The 27,004-nt window shown below is 33.9% G+C and overlaps 1 protein-coding gene across 1 annotated transcript in view; it reads right to left on the bottom strand.

Moving 5' to 3' along the window:
* LOC111062937 (YLP motif-containing protein 1-like) overlaps positions 1–27,004 on the bottom strand; it is a 58,213-nt gene that overhangs the window by 30,749 nt on the left and 460 nt on the right. Inside the window, exons 2-7 of the mRNA XM_039437266.1 lie at positions 26,407–26,517; positions 24,962–25,297; positions 22,411–23,928; positions 21,686–21,737; positions 20,600–20,654; positions 19,180–19,251 (exon numbers count right to left, since the gene is read on the bottom strand). Of these exons, the coding sequence (XP_039293200.1) occupies positions 19,180–19,251; positions 20,600–20,654; positions 21,686–21,737; positions 22,411–23,928; positions 24,962–25,297; positions 26,407–26,448 (2,075 nt within the window). The 5' untranslated portion in view covers positions 26,449–26,517. The remainder of the gene's footprint in view (positions 1–19,179; positions 19,252–20,599; positions 20,655–21,685; positions 21,738–22,410; positions 23,929–24,961; positions 25,298–26,406; positions 26,518–27,004) is intronic.

The following is a 27,004-nucleotide window of genomic DNA, read 5'->3' as shown; positions in this document are numbered from 1 at the left end:
AGCGTCGTCATTCATGAATTTCCTATCCCATACATGTAAAAGCTAATTCTTTCCTTTATTATTTTAATATATAACAATTATTATACCTTTTTAAATAACAGAATCTCTCTTCCATTGAAGTAAGAAATCAATGAAAAATATTCGCAATACCAATAACAATAGCCTACTGTTTATATTTTATTGTTGCAAAGAAAACTTGTAGCTTGAAGTATAAAACGCATACAAAAATAAACTACTCAAGAAATGAGGTTCAGAATTCACACTTATAATTATCATCTTTCTACCTACCTTCAGAGATTTTTTAAACTTGTATTCCAATCTAATTATTTCTGCATAAAATCTATCTCCAATGTGTTTTCTATTCAACAAATGTTCCATTTCTATCCTCTTACTGATTGATTTCTTGTGTTATTTTACAGGATTATTGAAAAGAAACAACTATTGAAGGACATTTTACATTCATGTTATAGACTCATACTTTCTGGTTAATCTGTATATTTTTATCATACGTGTAATTTTGTCTCATTAAGCACAGGCTACACCTCTCATGCAGCGTTCAGATCCTACTCATGTCCGATATGTCTGGTGGGACCGATCACGTGACGGACATGTGTGGCAGGCCGTTGTCATCTGTGATCGGATCGAAACTCTGCATAACAAGTGTGTCCCCGGCCGTACTTGTTGTTAGATTGTTCTATTTACGACAAGCAGGTAACCCGTGCTCCGCAAGGGTTCAATTAAAAACTTGACAAACTGAAATGACATTGACTTGATGAAATCTTGAAGAATTGAAAATAGGCCTATAACCATCGCCGGTAAATTAAGAATCAATATGTAAAATTTCAAGTTAATCAGTCAAGTAGTTCAGACGTGATGATGCGTCATTCGAGTATTTCCTATCACGTAGGAGGTAGATCGGACATTATTGTTCAAATTCTACAACGTCATAAACTTGAGAGGTCGTCCTATCAATTCACACCATTCAAGCGATGATATTCTAATTTCAAATATATAATCTATTTCTTGAGGCTTAGATGGAAGTATTCCTAGATAAGTGAGGCTTGAAGTGGAAGTGGAAGACAACCATCTACATTATTGTGCTTTATTTTAATGCTGCAGAAAAAAAATGACTTGAAGTTGATGACACATAAAAATAGCCTTGTTTTCGTGCTTGCATTCAGAATTCTCGAAGTTGAGTAGTGGTAGCGCGTGCTACAACCGTTGAACGGATGAATACTAGAGGAGCCTAGTTCACTAAATCATAGCCTATCATTTATGGTATTAAAGTGGCTTCAGAACTAGCCTAATGCTATAAGTTTCCCTCTACCCAAAAAAAGCTTGGAACTTATGAGATCTTCAGGATTAGAACATTCATAATTTGATATTTAGACGGTTATGGACTTGAATTATTTATCATTCAATCCACTTATACAATTCTGTGATTACATTAGTTACTATCCACCTTAATAATTACATACTGACCTCAAATCCATAAAGAAATCATATCAGCCGAGAAGTTATGTACATTACTTCATAATGCCTAATTCAATTCACACAATATCAAGGTTATTTTTAGTTTTCCAAAATTCTTCTGATACACGGTAACTGTATTCTACATAAACTGATTATCTTTATAGAGTTGTGCACATTTGAATTAGTTTATAGGACGTTTGAATCAAAAGGACTGTTTATCGTTTTATTGTATATTGTTTTTATAATTATGCAGTTTTTCTCTAATTTCGTTTAAATAGGAAGTTCAACTCAATAGGACTGTATATCCTTATTTAACTTCAGATTAATCGATTGTCATTGATTCACAACTCAAGTAACCATCATGAATGACTGGATTCATCATTATCAGCTTGGTTTACTCTAATTAGAGAAGGAACTTCAATATTATAGAAGCTTCATCAGATTTTAGTGCTCAATTTCCAGGTCAATAACTGATGATTTTATCTTCAATAAATTAAGATAACTCTCAGATTCAAATCAAATTTTATCAATGACATCCACTTACATAACAAATTCCGTTACACAGTTCATATTACAGATCATTGAATGAGATTAATTAGAATACATTGCCTGGTGAACGAATGAAATGATTGAAACAAATTGAAAACCTTTCTCCCTTAAGAGTGAGAAAATGTGTTGATACTAGAAACAAGGGAATACTGTATTAGTTATTGTGTTGACTAAATAGTGGTCGATGTCGAGTAATAGTAGACTATCACTATCAACATACTTTTTCAACATCGCAAGGATGCGACATACCAGCATAAGCATAAAGGATGTTGTCATACCCTAGATGATAAGTTTTAGTAGTTTAATCCCCAGAGAACTTTTCCACAGTTTCCTTCTACAGGGAATGGAGTTTACAGAACGTCAATTAGTTTCAAAATCCGGCCGGTTGCATGAACATCAAATATAAAAAACGCAGCGTGAACTAGAAGAGAAAATGCAAGAGAACCAATGGATAATCACAACATGATTATTACGACTACTAATTTTAACTGCTCATTCAACCTGATTTAAACTCATTCAGAAAACTAACTCGACGTACAGGATTTTCCTGTCTATAGGGTATAACTACAGAATATGCAATAAGATTGAACTGTACTGGTGATTTTTCTGCACTGCATGAATTATGGATTTCGCCTTGAAATATCTCAACCCTAAGAGTTATAATAAGTGATAAATATAATGAAACCTGACAAACATTGGTTCGACATTCACTACTGATCTCCCGATTTAAAGGTTCAATGAATGTTCCAGAGCGGAGTTGAGAAATTCTGGTTATTATTTCAATGGATGAGACCCTTTGAGCTTGAAAATATAAACTCTAATCAAATGAAAGATTATGAAATGACAAATATATATTCTTTGAACAACCCACCATTCTGATTTCCACTTATCATAAAAAACACAGTTCAGTATTCTTTCAAAAACCTACACATAATTTTATTGTTTTGTTTGTATAACACATAGATCCACACCTTAGATTAATTAAAAGACAAAACACATTTTTATTGATACATCAAAAAGATGACTTTATTGACACATAGAAATATTGAAAGAAATGCTACATGAGTCTTGAAAACACACCAATTTCAGCGTTAATGATATTCTATTACTATTAATAGCTACAAATATACTATATGGAAAGAAGGACAAAGTTCTAAATTTGTGAATGAATAAATCCAAGTAGTTCTTTTATTTCTGTCACTACCACAGAAGATACGTGAATCTATCTATCTAGCAATAAAATTGAAAAACAAAAGTGACTTTCTAAAATGAAATCTAAAGAGGTTATGCAGAATAAAATAAATTGAATCAATAAACTGTTATCTAATAATATTATATATGTTGTTTTTCGATTACATATTATAAGTTTCCTTAGAGGGCAGAGAACTGCTGGAATACATCAAACAAATAAAATCAGAAGCCTGTACATTTACTAAATGTACATTTATTATCAATTAGTACTAACTCTCTTTTTTTAAATTGGCAAAAACTTGGTTTTGCAATGAAGAAAGATGACTCCAACACAGGACATTTAAAATTATCATACCTAGCTGTACTACCCACGTATAGCGTGAAAACTTTCTTCAATATGGATGAATAAACAAATTATTTTATAGGTCAAAGATTACTGGGCTTCTCAAAGGGCTTTATAAAAGAAGCCCTATGTCAAATATAATTACTCCTTAGCTTCTGCAGTGTTCGCTTCCTTTGGACCAGTATCTGTCTTTTCATCAGTATTTTGAGGCTGGGCAACCTCTTTTACAGTCTCCTCTTTAGGTTCATTCTCATTATTCTTGTTGTCGGGCTTCTCGTTTGAACTGTTGTCTCCTCCTTCACCTCCTCCTCCTCCGTTTCTATCTCTCTCATCATTTCTACGTCTTCCCTCAAACCTACTTCTTCCAGCACTTCTATCTCTCTCCCTATCCCTGCCTCCCCAATCTCTATCTCTGTCTCGAGGACCTCCTCTGTCTCCCCTATCTCTGAAATGACCTCCTCTAAAACCACCTCTCTCGCCTCTACCAACTCTACCATCTCTGTCACCTCTAAAACCTCCTCTACCTCTGAAACCTCCACCGCCTCTGAAATGATCCCTCTCTCCTCTAAAGTCATCTCTATCTCCACCTCTAAAATGGTCACGCTCGCCTCTAAAATCGTCCCTGTCACCTCTGAAATGATCTCTCTCGCCTCTTAAATGATCACGCTCGCCTCTAAAGTCGTCTCTACCTCCTCTGAAATGATCGCCACCTCTGAAATCATCTCTTTCTCCTCTGAAATGATCTCTCTCGCCTCTAAAATCGTCTTCGCCTCTGAACCGATCATCTCGGTCTGCTCTGAAATCGTCTCTGCCCCCTCCAAAACGGCCGCGGTCTCCTCTTCCCCTGAAGCCTCCACCTCCTCCCCTGGGCGATGGCTCGGGTCCCCAGTTGCGTCCCCGGCTGCTACTGCTTGGCCTGTTATCGAATCCTCCACCCATCCTGAGAGAAAAATTTGCTCTTTATAAAACCTGCTGTTTTTTGCTGTTTAATCAATTCAATACTTTTTGTGTTACTGATTTTGTTCTGAAAAGGCTATTGACAAAATTCGATAAAACCTTTATGGATTTTAACAATAACCAAACTGTGTTGATTACTGTGAACAGTTTACTAAATTGATTACGGTATTGAACGCATTGATAACGAAACTAGTATCTCAAATTGTAGTGAGAGACTGGTGATTTTTACAAAATCAAGCCATACAATTGTATTCCACTCATTCCATGAATGAATAAAAGACAAGCGCCAGTTATTTATGCAATATGCAATATTAAACCACCGATATTATGGGGTTGTATCCAAGTATTTGAGTGATAATCAAGATATGGGTCAGTTCTTCAATTCTATATTTATTTGAGATGTTTATGTTCTAATGTGTTTTGAAATGTTTATGTTCTAATGTGTTTTGAAATGTGCATGTTCTAATGTAAGCCTGAATTGCAATAATTTTATTTAATACCGTATCTAGTTTAGTTATTTAGTACAGCTTCATCGTATGAACGATAACTTCGAAAATCTCACATGTTGAATATGAAATTGGTTTAGATATTGTTGATTTTGTCTAACATTGTAAAGTAGGAATTAAAACTTTCCAATTCATGTACGATTTATTAGTGTTTGGAAATGTCACGACAATAAGAATAAATTAAACCTTCAAAGTCAGAAGTGAAAAATTATATTATTATTGAATATTATTTGTTCATAATTTGTTATAAGTTCTTAATTATTGTTTTTCGTATTTTATTATGAATAGTATAGGATAAGATTGTTCAGTTGTAAGTTTTTTTTGCATTATTTGTGTATAAAATTAGTGTTGTATGATGAGTTTTATAACATTCTGTATTGAAACTGTCAAATGAAATTTTCGTAAAATTAGAATGAGTTTATTAAAAGACTTAATAGAAATGCTTAGAAGCATTTATCAAGTCTATCAAAAAATGGATAGAAATAATAGAAATTTACAAAAATTATAGAAATAATAGTACATTTCGAGAATTATAAGGAATTATCATAATCTAATAATAATTATTGTCAATAGCCTTTTCAACTTACAGTAAAATCTCAGTACGGTACTATGGAGTTTCGTTTTTTATAGTAAAGTCTCACTGATAAAAATGTTGAGAACCGTATCTGATTATATTCAATTGAGTAAATCATTATTGTATTGAGCAAGTTTGATTTTCATCAACAAAAACAAATCTACAGCAACTAAATAATATTGTCTCCTATATCATCATTGGAGAATCAACTGAGCGTTGGAAAATATTTATTATCTAAATTTAACTGAACTAATAAATTATTTTATGTTTCCCATGAATATTTAATGTTCACGTTGAGTATCTACAATGATATGATTTTTTAATATTCAAGAATTTCAATAATTTGAAACAATAGGACACGGTTCTCTCATTTAAAAGCAATATAGAATTAGTGATCTGTGCTAAAACTTTCATAATACACTACATTGTAAAGGTGTGTTTGGTTTTAGCTGCGTTAAACGTCTACTGTTGGAGCTTGCAGTAAGAAGTGGCTCATCTGAAATAATTGGATTCAGTTTGAAAATAAACATGTAATTTTATATTTATTAAATTTTCGTATGTGGAGTCAGAATACCTAAGATGTGCAGTCAATAGAACTAGAACTTTAGATTTTTCAAAAGTTTCTTTATAAAATCTTGTACATTGTGATTTTGAAAATAGAAGATTTCTAATTCCATGTCTGTACATATTTACTGTACCCTACAACAGTATGTGATTAATGCAGCTAAGGTAACACAACACACCTTAAAAGGAAAATATTTTTTTCTTAATCAGTATCACATAAGTTTGGGAGGTCTCACGAATTTTGAAATAAAATCAATTTAATAATTTCACAATATTTTCAAGAAATACTACTCACATGAACTGTCGTTTGATTAATCTTTTTTGAAACTGGTATCATTCTAGTGTCATTTATAAAGCACGAATTATTCAAAAATTGTTATAAAATTATGGCAAGAGCTGTAATATTTTTCAACCAATTCATCCATATTAAGTTTAAGAAGACAGAGGATATCAAAATATATAAAATTCAAGAATCGTCTCTGAGAATACGGAAAGTGAAATTAAATATTTCAAAAAAATCATCATCAGAATTTATTTAGGATACTGAAATTCTCAACATTACACGTATTTTCACGATTAAAAATGACAAACAATCATTGGATGAATATGATGTCATTATAAACAACACAAAATTACCAGTTTCATAGCTATTTTTAATGTGACAAAGATTTGTGAAAGAAATAAGAGAGTGTGGATATAGACTATTTCGAAATAAGTGAGTCCACCCATAATTATGACACTTAGAAAACGTCAAGATAGATCTTTTATGATCAACATATAGCAATCCGTTTTCATAGACTACATGCATATAGCTCACAGAAAAATATATTATTTTCGTTCATAAACTATCCAGAAAAAGTCAAATCAATATGAGGAAAGCTTTTTCAAATTTTCTCTTCGTTAAAAAGTTAATGCAATGATGTTAACAAGCTCCAGTTGTATTAATGTATTGATTAATACTAGAAGGTATTATCAATAGCTTAGTATTTTAGGGAAATTTGAGAGAAAAACTAACAAAAATAAAAGTTTTCATTCCTATTGAGCTGACTAATTTCAAACTTCACCAACTAGATACTCAGAACGTACCAGAACGAATCAGTCGTCATTGTTGATTTAATGTTAATAAATGAGTCAGCAAAAATAGTTCTTATTCATTCTTTCATGCTTATTTCAACAAATAAATTATACGATTCATCGTAATGGATTGTTCTTGTATGAGAACAACCAAAAACAAATCAGATATTATTAGGAGTCTGTTATTAGATGTTCAGTTCAACAAAATTAACATCAACTGCACTCATCAATAGAGTGATTGTGAAATTCGAATTTATAAAATCTGATATATTTTTCATAGGATGAACCAAAAAGGACGACTGGATAGGATGTGTTACAGCACAAAAATATTCTCTTCCCATTGACGTAGTAACTGTAATAAATTCAGGAATGGGACAAATTATTAATTCATGTGTAATGATTCTCACAAAATTATTCTATCGTCTCAATGAAATTATAAATTATTTAGAAAATGTACATTGTACAAATTGGAAATGATTACTTGAAGGTGATTATTTGACCTGTCATATTAAGCCTACTTCGACTTATGAATGAGATTAATATGCTGTACATCAATGGGAATAGATTATTTTTATGCTGTGACTGATTTATCCATTATAATGGATAAACAATGTATATTAAAAAAGATATGTTATAATACTTACGCAACACCAGTGAGAATAGGTTTCAACAGCAATTTTCTGGCTTCCTTCAAGAGCACATTTGACTAAAGAGATTGTTTCAAATTCTATTCATTGGAAAATGAAATGGGACAGAAATCACTGATAAAATAATATTGAAATATAACTATCTACTCAAGGATCTACAAAAAATACCTATCAATTTAGCAATACTGGAACTAATTCAAAATTTGTCAAAAATCGAAAAATAGAAATATCACTTGTTTCAGTGTAGGAAACTCAGGACTTTGGACAATTCATTTATACATATTTACAGACCAATAAGGAGGATCCCTAAATACATATTGAAGTAGGTAGAAAAATAAATTTAGTCGATGAATTCATTAAAAGTCCAACACCAAAGTAACTAAATCAACTAAAACTCGAAAAAACAAAGATGAAGTGAATAAGAAATAGCCACCGTGAAAAAGAGTGTATTATAATTTCAACTATTTGGTTATCCGTGGTTAATCCTGTTATTATGTTGTCTATCCCTTTTATGCTACAAATTTCATCCGTATATCGAGTTTATAAAATTTTTGTAGAAGCATTAATGTTATCGATAATTCATTTTCATCTCCTACTAAATAGATTCCGACTAAATTTTCAGCATTGATGATTTTTATGGTTTCAATGTGGAAAGTTGCATCAGCATTAATTGATTCAAAATTTTCAATTTGAATGGGAAATAGCAAGTTCGGAATAACTGAGGATCGATGAGACAGCATAAGCTCGAACACGCTCGAAATCATGTTCATATTAGTGAGACCTTTAAGTATAGTAAGACCGAATAGTGAGAGCAGTCAGGTTCAAAAATATTCTTCAAATCCATAGAGATCAGATATAAATAGGGGAAAACAGGGTGATGATTGGCCCACACTTGGAATGCTATCTAATCACTTGGATCAGATAAGCAATTGTCGCTGGGTATTAAGAACACTCTTATCACTCGGAAAATCAATTAAAGACAGCTTTGACAATTTTTTATCAATCTTCAAAATATTTCCACAATGTATTCAAAATATTGTCGCCAAATATTCATTTATCTTCAAATATTGTCGCCAAATATAGTCGCTTTTTGTCTTCAAAATATTTTCGCCAATTTTTCATCAATATTTTTACGTTGTCACAGAGCACATTGCGAATTGTAGGTCCATTCATTATCGTTCACATTAGGCTACCAAGGCAAAGGCCTAAGACTCATGTAGACATCACCCTCAGCAGAAAAAATGCTGTTGATGTTGACTTCTCTCCAACATTTTTTTAGTTCATTTATTTAACAACAATGACCAAACAACTTAATCATAAAATGATTGGAAACGAAAAAACAGGCTTCTAGCCCTTACTATTCGATTCCCGAATTTTGATTGCATATTAGTCCAAAAGAGTCATATTAGTCATAAAGTCCATATTAGTTCGACTGTTTTCCTACAAAATGAATCACATTGCTTGGTGATTGGTTACAGCTAATTGAAAATCTCAAGCTTTTGAATGTACAGTATTAATAAATAACAGTACTATTATGACACAATTCATGTAGAATGAATTTCGATTGTGCTTTGTGAGGTGGTCACGAGCATCTTCGATTATTCCATTCGATCAATTAGAGTCTCCTGTTTATAACAACGAAAGTAGTAGATAGGACGATAAAACACTACATGTCGAATATTCAAAGACTAATGATTAAAATTTTCAATTTCGTATTTCAAGTGGTTTATTAATGTATTTTAATATCGTAGATAGGTTTCTAATTCGTATTGGATAACCATAAATAAGTATGTACAATATTGTATTCACAACTCACTACTTCACTATACAGCTCATTACATCAGTGGGAGGGAGTAGATTTCAATTTCGCAGAAATCGACCATTCAAAAGAATAATGAGGTTCCTCAAAATGTCAAGTGTACAACCTTGTGTATGAGCAGTAATAATAAATCACAGTCCAACATAGGAATTCAGCCACATTTCAATTTCAAGTTCGGAGTAACCACGGATCGATGTGACAGCATAAGATCGAAGAGGCACGAATAAATTTTCATTGTAGTGAGACCCTTATATTATGAAGAGCGTCACTAGACTATAACAAAAGTTCATTGTGTTTTCATGAGCAATGATCAATTGGTAGAGGATCGTGGGTATAGTAACAAGTAATCATGTACAATCATCAACCTACTAAGTAATCTTGACGATGAAGTTTTGGAGCATTCAACATTTTGAGAATGGAAATACCTGTATTTTATTAAATAACTTTGGGCAGGATAATTCCTCGCAATTTTTATTTAAAGCATTTCTTGTAATGCAGTGAGTAAGCCGTAGTAAGATTGTCGAAAAACCTCCATAATGAAAAATTATTCATCACAAACATTCTGATTTTTTTAATAAACGTGATAAAGAAGACATGAATTTTAAAATGTTGTAGGTGGGAATCGATGAACTGATTATATTGATAGAGGAGTTCAATCTACCTAAATATCAAGAGAGAGTAGTGTATCGTTTATCGTTGGACTTTATAAGGCTTGTTTGAATCCTTCAACATTCTGAAAGGCCTAGCAACAGAAGACATTGAGGAACTAGCTTGCACAATTGAAGTGGTGTCCTATCTACAATGTGGTATGAATCTACATATTATATTAATCGAGGTGTTTCATAATACTGCACCGTTGTTTTCCTTCAAGTACGAGAATAATTTAAGTGGCATTTGGAGATCGATTAAAAAATTCATTTTTAATCAATTAATTTCTGTTCTTAGGAAGTTTGTAGAAAAAACACAAGTATATGTCATTCGATGATGAAAGATATGATGTGTAATCGCATTCTACCTAATTATTTGTCATTCCTAATTTAACAGGGATTCTTGAAATACCACTGATGTCTGGACTAATGTAGTTTCGAATCGTCACATTTCATCGAAGAATGCTAATAGTTTGTGGTTCTTATTGAGTTTATATTATCGAATTGGAAATATTTTAAGCTAGTTGTCAAAATATTAGTGTTGTGAATAGTTGGGTACCAAACATAATATATCTCTGAAGATCAATGGTAAGAAAGTCTGCAGATTCAATGGGTTGGTAGTATGTCTGAAGATAATATATGGAACACTTTGTAAAACCAGATGACTGAAAATTTCCTTATTTCATAGATTAGAATATGTTTTAATATCAAACAGATATTGATATTTAAAATAGTTGAGATAAATATTTCACTTTGGTACTCCATTATTTATTTTATTCATCACTCAATTTTATATTATTCAAACAGAGGAGTTACTTTTTGAATATCAGAATGCTTTTAGTTCTGAAAATCATCAATATCTAACGCGATTACTACTTGGAAATGAATAGTCTAGTTTCATGGGACCTTAATTATCAAACTGCAAAAGGATGTGAGCTAATAAGTAAAGTCCCCTAAATTAATTCAGCATGCATTATGAATTGATAATTCATCAGAGTCTAACAGCTTATTGAATCCTTGAACTGCAAATAGAAATCTATTTTTGAACTTCCTATTTGAGGTAATATTTCAAGGTAACACATTTAGAAAATTTACTCCGGGGAAATTGAATAAGATTGGTTGAGCATAAAAACAGCTCAAACGCGATCAAAACTGATTGAACCAGTCTGATATTGTAAACCTATTAATATTCATTGACCGAGCGAAGTGAGGTCTAAGATTCAAGTCGACGGTTTGGCATTTCTCTTAATGTTTAAATGTTTATATGTTGCGCATTTACGGCGAAACGCGGTAATAGATTTTCATTGAATTTGACAGGTATGTTCCTTTTTTAATTGCGCGTCGACGTATATACAAGGTTTTTGGAGATTTTGCATTTCAAGGATAATATAAAAGAAGCTTCCTTCATACGCCAATATTAGAGTAAAAATCTGGTATGGCGCACTCACACAACTTTCCTTGCCGTTATGAAAATTGATCACCTGACACTAGTGTTCCCGCGCATCTCAAGTCTACTATTCAAAGATTTGAGCATGCTGGTGACAGGGCAATAACGCTGGAGACACACGAGGTCTGCTATCTCTTCATAGTGAATCATTTAATAGAATCAACAGTTGCCAACAGTTTGCAATTGAATAATCACATTTTATCGAATTTCGAGCATATTTTTAATTTTAGGTGAAAATTTTACTGAACATTAATTGAAGAGATTCTCATGCTCAATCTATTCCACTCGAAATTTTTTGTTTAAATTGTATCTGAAGCCTGATAATTGAGAATCTAAAATGAAACTTCGCATAGATGGGGCGGAGCTCCTGAAATTTTTACAGATATGGGACTTGTGGCAGTTGATAGAACTTATCGATGACTATTTCAGGTATAACTTTAATCAAAATCGTTGGAGCCGTTTTTGAGAAAATCGCGAAGACCCCTGTTTTTGACAACATTTTCGCCATTTTAGCCGCCATCTTGAATCGCATTTGATCGAAATTGTTCGTGTTGGATCCTTATATTGTAAGGACCTTAAGTTCCAAATTTCAAGTCACTCTGTTAATTGGGAGATGAGATATCGTGTACACAGACGCACATACACTCATACACACACACACACACACACACACCACACACACACACACAGACCAATACCCAAAAACCACTTTTTTGGACTCAGGGGACCTTGAAACGTATAGAAATTTAGAAATTGGGGTACCTTAATTTTTTTCTGAAAGCAATACTTTCCTTACCTATGGTAATAGGGCAAGGAAAGTAAAAATCAGACTAAAGAATTATTCATCATAAATCAGCTGACAAGTGATTACACAGATGTGTGGAGAAGCCAGTCTATTGCTGTATTTCCATAAGGTCTATAGTTTCAATCGGGTACTTGTGGATGAGAATACTGCGTGAGGTCTACTATTCACAGAACTACTAGTTATACTAGTAGTACAGAGCTACTAGTTATACTGTGGATGAGAATACTGCGTGAGGTCTACTATTCACAGAACTACTAGTTATACTAGTAGTACAGAACTACTAGTTATACTAGTAGTACAGAACTACTAGTTATACTAGTAGTACAGAACTACTAGTTATACTAGTAGTTCTGTGAACAGTAGACCTCACGCAGTATTCTCATCCACAAGTACCCGATTGAAACTATAGACCTTATGGAAATACAGCAATAGACTGGCTTCTCCACACATCTGTGTAATCACTTGTCAGCTGATTTATGATGAATAATTCTTTAGTCTGATTTTTACTCTAATATTGGCGTATGAAGGAGGCTTCTTTTATATTATCCTTGAAATGCAAAATCTCCAAAAACCTTGTATATACGTCGATGCGCAATTAAAAAAGGAACATACCTGTCAAATTTAATGAAAATCTATCACCGCGTTCGCCGTAAAAGCGCAACATATAAACATTTCAACATTTAAACATTAAGAGAAATGCCAAACCATCGACTTGAATCTTAGACCTCACTTCGCTCGGTCAATAACGGCGTTTAAATACATGCAAATCTTCAAATTATTAAGTGATTGTTTTATGTTGTATAAATAACTTCCCAAAGTCAACTATTTATCGAAGATCAACGATTTTTATTACTTTATTACAATCGTTTTTATATATTTAAATAAAAATAATATCAAATTTGAACTTGATCTCAAATATATCGAGGGTGGTTCAATGAGGAGTGGCAAAGAGTGATATTCGAATTTTTGAGGGAAAACATGTCGTCGTTCTTATTCTTTCATTATCATAATTATTTGTCGGTTTTGCTTTCTACAATCGAAGAAAGTTTCTGTAGTATTTCTTCAGCCATTACATCTGATTCCATTCGAGGCGAAATTATTCACATACATCATTACCGATAGCAGTTTCATTTTCTATACGTCGAACACCTAATTGGTATGGTTTCAATTCATCTGATCTAGTTTTGATAATTTCAGTCATTATAGATAACACATTTTTTATAATAACCCAAGTTGTAATAATATGTTGTTTCCAAATACTTTCAATGGCAAAATTCGTATTTGTAATGAAGAAAGATGAAAACAGTTTGTAATTCTTAAACCGAAGAGCAATACTTAAAACAGGAAACCTACAAATGGATCAGAAGATGGGATCACTTAGTATGTTGGTGTTGTTTTCCAATCAAACGATTGCTATGTACAAATACGGGGGAATTTCAATCATGTATTGACTAAAATAAAAAGAAAACATTTGCAAATATGCATTGGCAACATAACACATTATGGAATCACGTGGTTTATATGGTAATATGATTATATGTTTATATTTTTGCGGAAGTCATGACAAAATTGTAGAAATAAAATAAAAAACACAACACTATAACTATAACAACCTTTAACGGTAATCAGGTACCTCAAACGGTCAAATGGCAAGTTAATAAATTAATAACTAGTACAATTTGTAGCCGCTTTGGATCCTACTTCTCTTCTGCCTATAGCAAAATACAATTCATCAAATAATCTGAATTCTATCTTAAAGTGTGAAATGGTGGATGCTAATGACTCTGACGGTTGGGACTTTACGGAGTTTCAAGTGGTGGAGGCTATAAATAGATTTAATGCCAAAAAGTGTGCTGGACCTGATTATTAATATTCCAGCCTGTATAATAAAAGGTTGTTCTCCAATATTAACCGAGCTCTTGCTTTACATCTTCAACTTGTCTATTGAAACCTTTACATTCGATGATGCTTTTCGGCCGTGTGACTACAATATTCAAGTCTGGCAGTAAGGAGAGTGTTGAAAATTGTAGACCAACTTTCAATAATCAATGTGCTGGCAAAGCTTTTTGAATTGATGTTGCATAGTCGTATCTTCTGGCTTATCAAATCTAGAATTGCTGAAGTTCGGTATGGCTTTATGTCTGGATTCTCTACTGTTTCCAATCTGCTGCAATCTAGCCATGTGTACTAGCCGAGGGTGGTAGCATGGACGTGGTGTATACAGATATTTCATAGGCTTTCGATACCGTTGACCATGATGTACTCTTGAAAAAAAAAACGTTATCATGATTTTTGCTTCTCGTTTAAGGCAGACAAATTTAAGGGCAGTTATCTCTGCAAACGCGAACAATATGTTCAAAAGTTAATAGATCCCAAAAATACATATGCACAGCAGGGGTGCCTCAAGGATCAAACATGGGTCAATTTCTATTTCTTCTTTCAATTAATGATTTGCCATATTCAATGGAGTCCAGGGTACTGCTTTATGCAGATGGTTTCAATATATTTAGATCTATCCAAGATGCAAATAACAATGAATGCTTACAAGAAGATATAAACAATCTTGCTCGATGGTGTTTTCTGAATAAGCTCAATTTGAATATTAAAAAAAATTATGTAGTAACATACACAAGTAGACCTGATTCAAATATCACTGATAATAAATATTCAATATCTGGGCAGGATTTGGAAGTATGCAAAATAAGGAAAGTGAATATTTTTCCTTACTCTGTGGTTTATCTGTTGTTATCAATAGAAAAAAAAATGATGAAAAGTGTAGAATGAATTTCATGGTCAATTTCGAAGTCCTAAAAATGAAGTTCCATATTAGCTTTTGCTTTGCAGCTGCCTCAAACTTGAAGTATCACCGTTTTTTGAATGGTTCGAAATGAATAAATACTACAGGTACTTAGGTGCTATGCTCTATGTTCAGGGAGAATACGATATTTTACTGGCGTTGGTTTAAAAACATCTATGTCTTGTCTACTAGATATCTACTTAGTTGGTACATTTTTTGTCCTTCAAATTTATAATCGTCCATCAGCATTCAACCAACACTAAGGACCATATGCTAACACACTACGTTTAATGCTGAACCTCGTTTACTTGTAGATATGGTTGCATTTATCATAATGTGTTTCATACGGGGTTTAAACGAACAGCTGAGATTTCTCCGTTTCAACCGAGTATATCTGCATACGGACCTACGATAACTAAACGTCGTGTAGATCTATCAAGACTATTCAGATTTATTTCATTAGCCTTTGTTTCTCAATTAGATTTCCTCTGTTAAAACATATCAAATTTCGCAGTTTCCTATTCTGTTGATAATGTGAGAATTCTATCGAAGTCTTTGAAGGTGCAATCCTAACTTGATGCGGCATCTTGGATTTATATGATCGTCCACTTTTAGTAAACGGTGTTTTTCGATGGGCTCTGAAGTCCCATCAAGTTTCATAAATAACCTCAAGTGGGAAAATTATATAACATCCGGTGACCAATATTAAGGTCCAATTCTAACCTAAACTAAGGCATCTTGAATCTAAATAATTGTTGTTTTATGTTTTGCGGAATTTGATGGATTCTGTTGAATTGTCCGAACAGTTTCATTCGATAAATGTAGTCACGCAGAAAGATTCTACTAAATATTTATAAATTGGGTAGCAATGCCAAAGTCCAATCCTAATTTAGAAAATGAGCATTTCAAATTTGAATATCAAGGTCCAATTCTTGTTCGGGATTTAGAATTGGGTTATAGAATTTATAATGAGTATTTACAATATTTACAATTGGGCCTCATCATTTAGTATTGGGTATTTCAAGTCTAGAAGGTCGTCACATTTGTATAAACATTCCTAATTTATCAATTCCATTCTATTGATAGATTCACGTGCCTCTCATCTACCAAGATAAGAGCGTGGTCCAATCCTCCTATCTTGAATCTATGCATACAACCGTAGTCGATGTAATCTGTTTGGGAAATATGGTGTACTTTGTTGAATTCTTAAATATCAGTTCCATTCTGTTGATAACGTTGAAATGGGGGAAATTCGACGAAATACTTTACATTGGAGGGAAATACTGTAGTCCAATCCTAACTTGAAGACGATTATCTTGAATTGATGCAATAATAGTTTGTTTTTCATATATAAACCTTGTATTGAGTAATCAATTTCTTCTGTTGATTCACCTCACATTTTTAGTTTTATTCCATTGATAACCCAAAGTGAGTAAATTCATTGATACCCAATACTGTAGTATAATCCTAACTTGAAGAATGACAGTTCTTTTAAGCCTTGTTTTTCTTAATTTGATGCACTGCATCTCAACAGTCAAGTTTCATTTTGTAGATGACCTCGATTCAGAAATTTTGTCACATAAATCTACATCGATGAAGATGGGCACGTTAACGTGTCGGTCCTTGATGAAGTATAACTATAATATTCGTAACTGACGGCTTAAATGATATTTCAAGACTAGGTGGGACTTTCCCGTGAGGGACACCCCACCAACAAACATCCAAACTAATTTCTTTCCTGAAAAGTTCATTTTATACTTCATTATTTGTCCAATTCCAGCATTGTCCAGTGAGCATCTTGAATATATTCATTCGACGTTTCTCTATTAAACTTTTTTCTAATATGATGGGCTCTACTGAGTCTTATAATATTCGCTGAAATTAATTCTTTTGATAACTGTTAGTAGGAGATCTCTATTACATATTTCTGCATTGATAAACAATACCGTGGTCCTATCTCAACTTGAAGTAGCTATAGATATGGTGATATAAATTAATACAATCGTCGTACTGAAGATAATTATTTTGGAAGCTAATTAATATTTTGTAGAATATTTCTTGACTCAATTCCAAGGAATTTACAGGGAATAAGTGTGTACCAAATTACTATTACATATTTCTGCATTAATAGTAGACTATACCGTGGTCCTATCTCAACGTAAAGTAGTTATAGTATACGGTGATACAAATTAATACAATCGACGACGTACTGAAGATAATCATTTTGGAAGCTGATTAATACTTTGTAGAAAATTTCTTCACTAATTTTCTGGGTATTTCCAGGGAATAGGAGTATACCAAACTATAATGGAAGGGATTTCTGTAAAGAGGTAGATTTCGTAGAGATATAAAAGTCTAAGCACTCTATATTGAAGTTCCATCAACTACGTCTATAACAGTTTTCACATCAACTTATTGCAAGAAGAGTTTATGACAAATTAAGGGCCGGTTTCCGAGCTCGGCATTTAGCTTAGTTCTACACTTTAAACAGCTGTAGTCAGGAAATTGACTTTCCGAAACGGGGTGTAGTAGCAGTTTTTATGATAATCTTTTTTTCTCATTTCTATAATAAATTGGAAACGTTTTTCCTTGACGAAATAAAACATTCCCAAATAATTCAAAATAGTGAAACTTCACACTATTTTATCTTTATTTTATTTTGTGTTCAATTTTCTAGTTTTTCGAAATTTAATCGTTAGTCGTTTTACTGCGACTACGCCCCTTTTGGAAAGCCAATTTTCTGACTCCAGCTGTTTAAAGTCTAGAACTTAGCAAAATCCCGAGCTCGGAAACCGGCTCTAAATAATAGTTCTGGGTATAAGAATGTAGGGAATACAATGTGAATTGTGGATTTTGAAAAGATTAAGGAAGAGCGAAAAAATCCAGTTGGGAGCATCTGTATCAAATACCGATTGACCCTACACATTTAAACTTGAATCTACGCAAGGGGAGAATCAATGAAATTATCGTAGCTTTCAAATTTATGAATTCTTGGGATAAATACTTTCCTGCTAAAAACGTTCCATTAGTAAGACATAAATGTTATCGAATTTGGAATTTATGTTCAAAAAATCCGGTTTTTCGGAAAAAGTCAAAACATAATTACGGAGATTGATTGAGATGAGAGAAAAATAAAGTAGGGGAACAGAATCCAGTGAATTTTCCTTAAAATAGTTAACTAAACACTTTGCTAATGATAGAGTGGCCCTTCAGCTACTGCGGAAATTTCATTGTGGAGGAAACAAATCAATTTAAAAATTTATTTGATTCTCAAATAGCCTTGAAAGTTGTTGAACAGTGGAAGATTGTTTGAAAGAAATTGAAAGAGATAGCTGTGAAACTATTTTTCGAAATTGGCAAAAATTTTGATTTATGGTGCTGTCTTGACTACATCAGTAGAAACTCATAAGTATATATTCATTTATTTATTCATACAGAAAATGTGTGGAAGCAACATAATTCAAGTGTATTCAAGTTAACCTATCGATAGGTGGAATTCCAGGGTTTAGCTCCTACAAGTTGGATTGGGTGGAAGTGGAATATAGTAAAATGGATGAAGAGCATATTCATGTATGTGATCGGGCTATTCATGAGTAATTTCTAGGGCTTGATAAATAAGTTATTCAAGTAATGAAGGTCAAGAAAGGTTTCGATAAATAGTCTAGTATGAGATTTCAGCTGTGGTTCTTTCGATGATCGATTGTAGCTTGAAGAGACGATAATCGGAGTTGCTGAAATAGACAACATTGCACCAAAACAAATATGAAGAATATTGATGGTATTTACCATGGGCTGCGAGCTGAATTACTGCCTGGAGTACCGGGAGGGAATCTATCATCATTTCTAGGCGAATTGAATCTGAAATTAGATGAAGTTTCATTATTTTCTATCAGAAAGTCAAGATGATTACGAATATTGAAGAAATCAAAATGATTAAGGATACAAGGGTGTAGATTGAGAGAATAAAATAAAATAGGGGATGGAATAAATACAAGTAGTTCAAGTGGAGAAAATACGAGTAAAACATGATTTATGGATAAAAATTCGAGATAAATGAAAAAAAAATGTCGAAAAGCAAGAGAACGAAGTAGGAAAAAGAAAGGAAAGTCTAGGAATATTTTGAAACATGAAACTTGTGCATCAATACTGAACTTTAAATTTTTCACTTGTATAAAACCATTATTTCAACAGTAAGAATAATGCGTTCACTTATTGAATGAATCTTTTGAGTTACATTGTGCTAATTTTCAACTGTCGTAAATGAGTTCAATGAACTTTGAAGCGATAGTCAGTCAGTAAACAAATTGTTCTTACACTTGAAATAATGGCTGCATGTCATTGCTTAACAAGAGTGTTTATTGAATTTTGAGATTTGAATTTGAAATCAAAAGTAGGCCTACCGTATATAGTGTATACATTGCTGCTCGTTGTAAATTGAGGAATTCAGTTATTTGAAAAGTTGATTACAAATGAATAAGTGATAGTCGTGGAAATATATTATTTCACCACTGGACAACGGACAGTGACTACTGCTATTCAAGAACATGATAATTCTCATGTGTGCTCAATTTCAAATAATTTTTAAAATGTCAATTATATGCAAAGAAGTAATCTATAATAATAGTGAAGGAAAGAATTGGCTTTTACACGTACGGGATAGGAAATTCACGAATTATGACGTCTAAACTAATGGACTGATTAACTTGAAATTTTGCATATAGATTCTCAAGTTACCGAGAATGATTATAGGCGAATTTCAAATTCTACAAGATTTCAGTAGGTTAAGTTTTCAGTTGGTCAATTTTTGAATTATAGCCTACCGTTGTAAAGCACGGGTTACCTGCTACTGAATTATGAATATTGTTCTATCTTGAATGAGTATAGATCAACTCAAAGAAAACTGAACCTTATCCAGGCTTGAACTGTTTTTAGTGTACTACTCTGTTAAATGAATCACTTAGTTAATATTAATTACACTTTTAATTCGGTCACTTTCAAAAATAAAATTTACTGCTTCTACAAGAAGTGAAAAGAATAAGCTGAGAACACCAGTAGCTTATATTGAATCGAAGTGCACTAAACAACTTAGAGGTACATGAATCCACTTAACAGCTTTGAGGAAATTCATGAAATTCTATGCTGATTTCTAAAATGATGGATTTATGCATTAACACTGATTGTCGATGGTAATAATATGAACACTTACCTGCCCACATCATCTGGAGCCGGACCTAGTATACCATCCCCGCCTCTGGGACCTTCTGAAAAAAGAACAAAAACTATTAATATCTATAATATTGTGAAATTTCAATCATGCATTTGCACAAATAATTTAATAAGTTTGAAATTGGAAATTAAAACAGAAGATGACCCTTTATAGGCATGTAAGAACGAATATTTGAGGCCAAAAATACAACATGATAAATAAAGTGTATGTATATTTATAAAAATATTAAATTCATAGCTTAGCCTTTACACTCTGGCTTCATTGACTAACTAATCTATGATCAACAGGACAACAGTGGAATGATTTTAAATTGTGATTGGGAAAACGTAACAGCACATCAAGAAACAAGAAAAAATGAAATATGGGCTTTTAATTTACTAGTGTGTCTTTGCAGATAAACTAAACATTTTTCAAAAAATCCTCTAGAAAAATAGTGTTTTTTGGGTCTACATGTTTTCTAACATACATTTCAAATATTAACCAATGTATTGAGAATGAGTAATAGGGTTGTTAGATGCCATTTGTCAAAATACTAGAGTTCACTGTTGCTTTATCAGCATTCTATTCCTTGTCGCAAGAAGGGTATTTATTTATTTTATTTTTTTTGATACAATTACAAATCATATGAATATGATCGGGATAGAACAACAGGCATAGCCCAAAACTATTCTGTTCCCAAATTTTGATAAATAATAAAATGTCCGAAAAAATAGGTTATGTTCTTACTCAGGAAAGTTAGAGTTCAAAGTTCTATCCAAAAATATATATGAGCTAAAATTTTTGAATTTAGAATGATTGAAATACCAAATTATAGTCGAATATCACAGTGTAAAGGGGATAGCTTTCCAAAATGTAAGATTTTTCTTACAGTTGCGAAACTCTATAAAGCATCAGATAATGATTCATTTTACTCCAATAAAAATTGTAGTATAGGAATTCGAAATAGCCCCATTAACTGTAGTAAGACTGAATGGAGGCGAAGAAAAATTTAGAATGAACCAGCAAATTAAACTAGACTTGACTTATGAACTAAACTGGACTCGATTATTTATTAATGATGCTTACCTGGTACAAAAGGTGGTTTAATCGGTGGTAGATCCAATAAGGAGACCGGACCCTGCGACAAAATACGATTTTTATCAACATAGAAATGAAATTAATAGAATGTATGTGGTTTCTAATACAGTAAGAGATGGGGTTTGCATAAGAGATCTCATTATTTACCACTACAGTTTTCTCATTCCGTAATTGAAAACGAAGTTATTCCTATAATGAATACAGGTTTACTAACAGGCTTATAATATAGAATTATTGTTGAAAAATTAAACCAAAACCACACCAAAAAATACCAACCACACTCCGATGCTGGATTAACATCTCTGTGGAAACACTTCATGTATTTTTTGGTAAATAAATTTGAATATGGAAAACTAATGGAGATTATTGATGCTTTGGACACTGTATGCATCTGTTTGAGTGATTTTCACTTGATACAATCACAGACTCAAGTCGTAAATGATTTAGAGAAATCATAAACTGTCATGTGGCCGTGGCATTACGATGAATATGCAACATATTGAAGCCACTAAATATAATTTGAGTACAGATCCAAGTCAATTTATATGTGTACAGAATGCATTTTTTAAATGTGTTTATATACTTTTATGGTAGTTATGTTTTTATAAGCAAATAAATAAACCATGATGAGAAAATAAAGAGAATGAGAATGTTTATGATACGTTAATAGAGTTGATTACTATTGTTAAGTCGAATCAGTAGATATAGTTTACCTTGTTAGGTCCTGCAGGAGGGCCTTCAAAGCTGTCGTGACCTTCAGGTCCAGGCTGGGAGGCATCGCCAGCATCCGTTTCAGGTCCCATACGGAGAGGTTCATCTCGGAATCCCTCAGGTCCATCAGGGCCAGGGCCGAATCTGTTGTCTCGGCCAAACCGATTTCCTCCAGGACCTCCTCTGAATCCTCCTTCGAACTTGGGACCATCTCCGGGGCCGAACCTTTCTGGAGTGTCCAGCAGACCTTTTCTTGGACTGCCACCGAACCTGTCACCTTCCGGGGGTTCAAATCGATCGCCTCCAGGGGGTCCTCCAAAGCGACCTCCTCTCTGCCTTCCAAACCTATCTCCACCTCTGAATCCAGGTCCATCTCTGAACCCAGGTGCGTCTCCTCCGAATCTGTCACCTTCAGGGGGTCCACCAAATCGACCACCCCTTCCTCTGGATCCATCTCCAGATAGTTCATCATCGGGTTTGTCTCCTTGAGAACCTTCAAAACCTTGTGAATCGTCGCCGCCGCCAAACCTGTCTCGAGGTCTAGGTGGACCACCAAATCTATCTCCAGGCTGTTGCCTATCACCACCGAATCTGTTGCCAAACCTGTCTTCTGGCGGCCCACGAGGTTCTCCTCCGAACCTGTCATCAGGTGCACCAAATCGTCCTCCTCCTGGACCACCCCTGGCTCTGTCGTCGGGCCCTCCACCAAATCTATCTCCTCCTGGTCCGAAACGATCACCTTCAGGACCACCAAACCTATCAGCGGGACTACCCCCAAACCTGTCGGGTTCATCTAGGTTGACCCCCGGTCGGCCACCAAAGCCAAACGGCTTCTCTAACAGACCATCTCCGGGCCCTTTCCTTCCAAAGCTGTCACGGGATCCTGAAAATCGGTCGCCGCCACCTCGAGAGAATGGACTGTTGTCACCAAATCTGTCGTTACTGTCATCTCTGCCGAATCTATCGCGGGACCCTTTATCCTCAAGAGATCCTCGAGAGAAGGAGCTAGATTCATCGGGAGGGAGATCGTTGTTTCCCCATCGGGAACCGCCAGTCTTCAACTGGTCTTTGCCGGGCGTCCATTGGCCTTCGGGTCCTTGGTTACTTGAAGAGCCTTCGTTATTTGAACCTGAGAATCGGCTCTGCTTGTGGCGTTCGCCTGACTGGTCATCTTTGTTGAAATTCGGTGGGAACTGGCCTGGATTGAAGCCTTCCATTAAGCCAGGAATCATGTTTCCACCAAAGCCGCCGGCGGAAGGTGGAGGAGGAACATTGAAGTTTTTGAAGAAGTCAGACTGGTTGTCAGGCTTTGACTTGGGAAAGTCGAACGCTTTACAGTCATCAGAGGTCGTGATCATTGGCTGGTTCTTGTTTTCGCCGTACGGATTGAAAGAAGGAGGTGGTTTATTATTGTCCTTGAAATGTTTAGCACCATCAGCCAGCAGGTCGAGACCGGGAATACCTTTGCCGTCTTTCGGTCGCATACCTTGGCCTCCGAAAGGACTGCCCTTGTCTTGATTCTGAAAAAGAAAATGATGAGTGAATAGTAAAATTAAATTCGATTCATCTAGATTACAAAACATTTCTGCTTAGGTTCTAGATCTGGAACACGATTAATAGAAATATATTATATTCTTTTGCACTGTCACCAGCTTAGAAATGAAAATTATTGAAAATGTAGATGGGTAAGTGGAAGAAAAATTTAAAATTTAATCAGAAAAATCAAGAACAAATGATTCAGGCCACGAAAAGTTTATTGAAGTGTTTAAAAGTTTTCTTTAATATCAACACTATTTTATAATAATTTCATTCAACCCTACTCATAGCTTACCGGTATATTACTAAGAAGAACTGATAATCAATTCCAGCGGAAAGAATGTTCATAGCTGGGTTAGTAGTCTAAAAATCGATTTAGATGAAAATTGAATTATTAATTATTACAATTCAAATCATATCATTTAAAAAAAAGAAAACATTGTGATCCACATAACGGAATGATACTATCTAAAGAAACCTTGTTCACTGGGAGCATACAATTCAGAAGAGAAATATCTGAATTTATCTACAACCTCACATAATAGCCTACTTACAAAGAGAAACCTTGTTCACTGATGGAAGCATACAGTTCAGAAGAAAATAATCTAAAATCATCTACAACCTCACATAATACATACATTATCCTAATATACATCGACATTAGAGATTATCCTGATACACTGCTCAAAATCTACTATTATACCCGCGTTCTGAATAATTATTATATTTAAAATTCTTTAAAATGAGATCATGAATACATTGTTGGTTTTTGAAACAATAAAAACTATCAAGTGCCCTTCATTCTATTACAACACTACTTTCAACTCGGCATCAGCCATTTTCAAGTGATTTTACTAGAAAATGGCTCTTGCTCTTGAAGAGTTGAAACTGGTTGTGTTGTAATAGAATGGAGGGCACTTGATAGTTTTTATTGTGTTTGAATAATTTCGGTAGCCCTAAAAAGTAAATGAATATTGTTTGTTGAAAACAGAACAATTCGATTTGAAATCAACTCACCATTGCCTTGTCCTTATCGGCGGCCGCGTTGACAACAGGCGGCGGCGGCAAGCTCATCGGGTTGAACATGTTGGTCGGGGGGGCTGGAGCAGGAGGGGCCGGGGCGGGTGGAGGCGGCGCCCCAAACATGGCGGCGGCCGGATAGGGTGCATAGGGCGCGAACATGGGTGGCGGAGGCGGCATCTGGGCCGCATAGCCGTAGGGGTCGGGAGGGGCGGTCGATGCCGCAGCCGCTGCCGCTGCCGCCACCACAGCCGCAGCCGCCGCCGCTGCGTTTGTCGCCGGATTAGTGGCGCTGGCCGCTGCCTTAGCCGCCGCTTCTTGCGCCGCTTTCTCCTGAAAACATCAACACAAATAACATTATTTTGAGGCGATGGAATTTTGCCTTTGTTTCACCATAAACTCAATTTTCTTCATCTTTTATCTTTTCATCGTATCACTAAAGATTATATCAGAGAAGACTAAAGATAGCATAAGAATATATCCCATGGTATAGGGGTGTTTATGTACCAAATTTCAAATCGATGTTTGTTAACTCAAACCGATTACTGTGGCCTACTTTCTATTATTGCTGTTTTGTCCGGGTGACAGGTGAGAACGGCACAGTATGAGAGACTACCAGTATCACATAGCTTCACAAAAATAACTAGTAGGACTATCGGCTTGAGTTAACAGTGAAATTTGGAACAAAAACGCCATGGGATACCTCCTTATGATATTTTTTCTCAATAATTATATCTTATCTTCTTATTAATAAGATGGCATTGAAGTAACTATGCCTCATTTATCAATCTTTTCTTATCTTATTAACAAAACGATTTGATTTATACATGTATGAGATACAAAATACATGTTGGACGCATCATCACGTCTGAACTACCAAACTTATAGACATGACATTCTGAATTAAAATCCAATATAAACTTGTCATTATTTTTCATGAATATTCTGTATTTACCGAGAATGGTTATAAGTTAGGCACCTTTTATTTTTATTAATTAATTAATCTCAATAATTCAAACATAATCATTCAATTTTTAATACAAATCAAATTAAATGTTATTGCCTTAAAATAACATTAAATACAGGTTAAACATGTAATATAATAACGCCCGGTTGCAGAAAAGCCTGTTAAATTTTAGACATGATTAAATGCTACGAGAAGCAAACAGAGAATGCTTTTTTAAAAAAAGGCTTCTCTGATTGGTTCAGGTAGCTTTTGATCACGATTGAAATTCAACAGGCCTTTGTGCAATCGGGCCTTAGAATTAGCACCTGAAACTGAAAAGAAAATGATTTAGTATTTCATTTGGCAACACCAGCATAACCTTGAGTGCTAATATTACTAGAAAACAATAATATTAAAAACTACGAATAGGAAGATTATATACCATAATACATTAACAAAGTGAACTATTCTATAATATTATGAGCTATACGCGTACCTGCTTAATTTCTTCTAATCTGGTTTCCCGTTTCTTTCTCATCTGATCTCTTCTTTGAACAAGCTGTTCCCTCCAGCTCTCCCATTTGGCCTCATACTCTTTGTACTGCGTCTGAAACAGGACAACAATAATATTTATTATAAAACTCAAAAATAAGAGATGTTAACAAAGACTGAAATCAACATGACTTGATAAAGTGACATAAACATAAATCACTGATTAATGAATACTTATATTCAAGAGTTGTTCTGAATTATTCAACTTTTTGGGAACCATAAGCTATTTGAAAGGGTTGTTCTGAGGTATTCAACTTTTACAAGGGTTGAACAAATTGGTTGTATCTCTCAACCATCTTATGATTGTTCAAGAGTAGTTCTGAGGTATTTTGATTTTAGAGAACCATAAGCTATTTGAGAGGGGACCATTTGAAATGATCAAGCTTCATGTAATAGTATTTTCCTGGAAAAATACAATAAGAATAGTATCAATTAATATAATATCAATTAGAATAATAATAATTTTATTCATCTCAACATGACTAATTACATTACTTTTATTAGAAATATCATTGTAAGTTTAAATCGTATCTCCATTGATC

Source organism: Nilaparvata lugens, chromosome 11 (genome assembly GCF_014356525.2).
Source record: "Nilaparvata lugens isolate BPH chromosome 11, ASM1435652v1, whole genome shotgun sequence".
Lineage (NCBI taxonomy): Eukaryota > Metazoa > Arthropoda > Insecta > Hemiptera > Delphacidae > Nilaparvata > Nilaparvata lugens.
This window is presented reverse-complemented; position numbering and strand designations above follow the sequence as displayed.